Below are 4,273 nucleotides of genomic sequence, written 5' to 3'. Positions count from 1 at the left end.
CTCTCTCGGTGGGGGAGGGAGTTCCCCTCCCATCGGGCACCCCGATCATCCCCCCCGGGGTTGACACTGGATGGGGAAGGTCCGTGTGTGCCCCCCACCCCCCTGAGGACCCCCCCCGTCCCCCCTCCAGGGCTCTGCGCGGGGTTCAACATCGACGTGGAGCATCCGCGGGTGTTCCGGGGCCCCCCCGAGTCCCAGTTCGGGTACCGGGTGCTGCAGCGGGGGGGCGACGGCGACAGGGGGTGAGTGACCCGCGAGGGGGGACGGGGCGGGGGGGGACGCGGACACGGGCAGGGGGGGTCAAAAAGCGCCCACCCCCCTCTACAGCCCGAGGGGGAAGGGGAGGTGGAGACGGGGAAACTGAGGCAGGAAAGGAGGGAATGGAGGGAGGGAAAAGGGGGGGCTGAGGTGAGGAAGGGGAAGCCGAGGCGGGCAGGGCGGCCGGAGCAGCCACGGCCGGGCGGCCGGACAGACAGACAGACAGACAGACAGACGGAAGCGGGGGCGGCAGGACCTGGCGCGGTGCCCCCCAAAACGCGCTGACGGGGTCAGAGCGGGACGGGGGGGACCCCCTGTCCCCTCCCCGTGTCCCCTCCCCGTGTCCCCTCCCCGTGTCCCCTCCCCGTGTCCCTCTTTGCGACCGTGTCCTCGTGTCCTCCCCGCGTCCCCCCAGGCTGCTGGTGGGGGCCCCGTGGGATGGGGACGGCCAAGGCGACGTCTACAAGTGCGGCGTGGGACCCCAAAACTCCTCCTGCGCCAAGGCCAACCTCGGTATTGGGGAGGGGGGAGGTGGGGTGGCTGTGACCGCGGGGGGAGGTTCCTGGGGGGTTGGGGGGCGTGGGGAAAGGTGTCCCCACGGTGCTGACCCCGTCTCTGTCCCCGTGGCCCCGAGGGGACACAGCACCGTGGCTCCGCGGCAGCGCCGGACACCTCGGGATGACCCTGGTGGGCTCCAAGGACGGCGGGTTCGTGGTGAGCGCGGGGCGGCCGCGGGGGGAAAGCGGGGCGGGATGTCACCCGCCGCTGTGTCACCCGTGTCACCCTCCCCGCTTCCCCGCCAGGCGTGTGCCCCGCTCTGGTCCCAGGAATGCGGCACCTCCGTGTTCAGCTCCGGCCGCTGCGTCCGCCTGGACGAGGAGCTGCAGCTCGTGGAGACGGTGGCGCCCACGGCACAGCGTGAGTGGGGCGCTGGGACGGACTGGGATGGACTGGGATGGACTGGGACGGACCGGGAGGTGCCACCCAGGTGTCGCTGTGTCCCTCTACCAGGCTGCTCCACCTACATGGACATTGTCCTGGTGCTGGACGGCTCCAACAGCATCTACCCCTGGGAAGAGGTGCAGGAATTCCTCGGGAACATCCTGGGGCGCTTCTTCATCGGCCCCGGGCAGACCCAGGTCAGGGGGTGGCACCGGGGCCACCGTGGTGTCCCCCAAGGCTGGGACAGTGTTCCCGGGGCTACAACGGTGTGCCCAGGGCATTGTTATGCCCGGGGCAAGGTGATTGTCCCCAGGGCTATGCTGTTGTCCCTGGGGTGGTGCCACCCTCGGGGTGATGCCACCCTCGGGGTGATGTCGTTATCCCCGGGGTGATGCCACCCCTGGGGTGGTGCCACCTTGGGGTGATGTCATTGTCCCCAGGGTGATGCCACCCCCGGGGTGGTGCTGGCTGGTGGTGGTTTTGGAGGGGGCCAAGGGGGCCCTTTACCCGGGGTTTGGGGGGTCCTATGGGATTTGGGGGGGGGTTCCCTGGGGATTTAGAGGGGTCCCCGGCTCAGATGTCCCCCAACCCCCATTTCAGTTGGGGGTGCTGCAGGGAGTGGGTGGTGCAGGAGGAGTCCCTGTGGATTTTGGGGTCCCACTGGCTCTGACCCCCCTCGTTTCAGGTGGGGGTGCTGCAGTACAGGGAGCGGGTGGTGCAGGAGTGGGTACTGGGGCAGCACCCCCGGGATTTGAGGAGTCCTGAGGATTTGGGGTTCCCCAGGGATTTCTGTGTGTTCCCTGTGGATTTGGGGGTCCCGCTGGCTCTGACTCCCCCCATTTCAGGTGGGGGTGCTGTGGGTGGTGCAGGAGTGGGCGCTGGGGCAGCACCCCAGGGATTTGAGGAGTCCTGAGGATTTGGAGGTTCCCCAGGGATTTCTGTGTGTTCCCTGTGGATTTGGGGGTCCCGCTGGCTCTGACCCCCCCTGTTTCAGGTGGGAGTGCTGCAGTACGGGGAGGAGGTGGTGCAGGAGTGGGCGCTGGGGCAGCACCCCACGGCCCAGGCCCTGCTGGAGGCCGCCCGGAACCTGACGCGGCAGGAGGGGAGGGAGACGCGCACGGCCATGGCCATCCGGGAGGCCTGGTGGGCTCCAGAGTGGGAACGGGAGCGGGAACGGGGTCAGGGTTGGGATTGGGGTCAGGATTGAGGTCAGGGTTGGGACTGGGATTGAGATCAGGGGTGGGATTGTGGTCAGGGTTGGATTGGTGTCGCGATTCGGATCGTGAGAGGGATTGGGGTTTGGGTCAGGACTGGGGATGGGGGCGGGGTTGGGATTAATTTGGGGATTGGGATCAGTGTTGGAATCGGGATCAGGGTTAGGATCGAGTCAGGGTTTGGATGAGGGTTGGGATTGGGGTCAGGACTGGGATTGGGATGTGGATCAGGGTTGGGGTTGGGGTCAGGTGTGGGACTGGGATCTGGATCAGGGTTGGAAGCAAGTCAGGATTTGTCTTGGAATGGGGGTCAGTATTGGAATCGGTATCAGGGTTAGGATCGAGTCAGGGTTTGGGTGAGAGTTGAGATTGGGGTCAGGGTTGGGATTGGGGTCAGATTTGGGACTGGGATGTGGCTCAGGGTTGGGGTTGAGATCGGGGTCCGGGTTGGGAGCAGAGTGGGGACCGGGAGCAGGGTTAGGACGGGGCTCGTGCTGACGGCCCCGTTCGTTCCGGCAGCGCCGAGTCCTTCAGCGCCGAGCGGGGCGGGCGCTCGGGGGCCGCGCGGCTGCTGCTGGTGGTGACGGACGGGGAGTCCCACGACGGGGAGGAGCTGCCGGCGGCGCTGGCAGAGTGCGAGAAGCGCAACATCACCCGCTACGCCATCGCCGTGAGCCCCGGCCCCGTGTCCCCTCTGCCCCGGGAGGGAGGAGTCCGCCTGACCCCCGTGCCAGTGTCCCCCTCCACCCCGGGAGGGAGGAGTCCCCCTGACTCCGGTCCCCGTGTCCTCCTCCATCCCGGGAGGGAGGAATCCCCCTGACTCCCGGCCCCGTGTCCCCTCTGCCCCGGGAGGGAGGAATCCCCCTGACTCCCGTCCCCGTGTCCCCTGTGCCCCGGAGGGGGGGATTTCCCCCTGACTCCCTTCCCCGTGTCCCCCTCCACCCCGGGGGGGTTGTCCCGGTGACTCCCGTCCCCATGTCCCCTCTGCCCCGGGAGGGAGGAGTCCCCCTGACTCCCGTCCCCGTGTCCCCTCTGCCCCGGAGGGGGGGATTTCCCCCTGACCCCCGTGCCCGTGTCCTCCTCCACCCCGGGAGGGAGGAGTCCCCCTGACCCCCGTGCCCGTGTCCCCCTCCACCCCGGGGGGGTTGTCCCGGTGACCCCTGTCCCCATGTCCCCTCTGCCCCGGGAGGGAGGAGTCCCGCTGACCCCCGGCCCTCCCGCAGGTCCTGGGGCACTACCTGCGGCGGCAGCAGGATCCCGAGGATTTCATCCGGGAGATCAAGTTCATCGCCAGCGACCCCGACGAGAAGTACTTCTTCAACGTCACGGACGAGGCCGCCCTCAACGACATCGTGGATGCGCTGGGAGATCGGATCTTCAGCCTCGAAGGTGCCGCACTGGGGCCGGGAGGTCGGGAAGGGATGGGAATTCGGGATGGGAATTAAGGCTGGAAGCGCGCGGCTGGAGGAACAGCGTCCCCTCCCTCCCGCGGTCAGGAACCCGTGAGGACAACGAGAGCGCCTTCGAGCTGGAGATGTCCCAGATCGGCTTCTCCATCCACCTCCTCGAGGTGATCCCGCCGGGAAGCTCATCCCGACCCTGCTGAGTGTCCTGGGACGGGATGGTGACCTTAGGGAGGGGGGGTGGCAGTGACACGTCCCTCCCATCCCGGCAGGACGGGATCCTCTTTGGAATGGTGGGAGCCTACGACTGGGAGGGGGGCGTGCTGGAGGAGAGCAGGCGAGGGCGCATCATCCCACCCCGGGAAGCATTCCAGGGGGAATTCCCGCTGGAGCTGAAGAACCACGCAGCGTATCTAGGTACGGGGGGGGTCCCCAGGGATGGGGGATCCAGAGGGA

The 4,273-nt window shown here is 68.1% G+C and overlaps 1 protein-coding gene across 1 annotated transcript in view; it reads left to right on the top strand.

The window, feature by feature from the left end:
- Positions 1-130: 130 nt before the first annotated feature.
- ITGA10 (integrin subunit alpha 10) overlaps positions 131-4,273 on the top strand; it is a gene marked incomplete at both ends in the record, with an annotated part of 4,905 nt that continues 762 nt past the window's right edge. Inside the window, 10 exons of the mRNA XM_027632563.1 lie at positions 131-242; positions 674-771; positions 893-972; positions 1,062-1,176; positions 1,270-1,397; positions 2,195-2,343; positions 2,934-3,084; positions 3,638-3,803; positions 3,911-3,984; positions 4,090-4,234. Of these exons, the coding sequence (XP_027488364.1) occupies positions 131-242; positions 674-771; positions 893-972; positions 1,062-1,176; positions 1,270-1,397; positions 2,195-2,343; positions 2,934-3,084; positions 3,638-3,803; positions 3,911-3,984; positions 4,090-4,234 (1,218 nt within the window). The remainder of the gene's footprint in view (positions 243-673; positions 772-892; positions 973-1,061; positions 1,177-1,269; positions 1,398-2,194; positions 2,344-2,933; positions 3,085-3,637; positions 3,804-3,910; positions 3,985-4,089; positions 4,235-4,273) is intronic.

This window comes from Corapipo altera, unplaced genomic scaffold (assembly GCF_003945725.1).
Source record: "Corapipo altera isolate COAL_440 unplaced genomic scaffold, ASM394572v1 59186, whole genome shotgun sequence".
In the NCBI taxonomy this organism is placed as follows: Eukaryota; Metazoa; Chordata; class Aves; order Passeriformes; family Pipridae; genus Corapipo; species Corapipo altera.
Note: the sequence above shows the minus strand (reverse complement) of the source record. Positions and strands in the feature narration are given on the sequence as shown.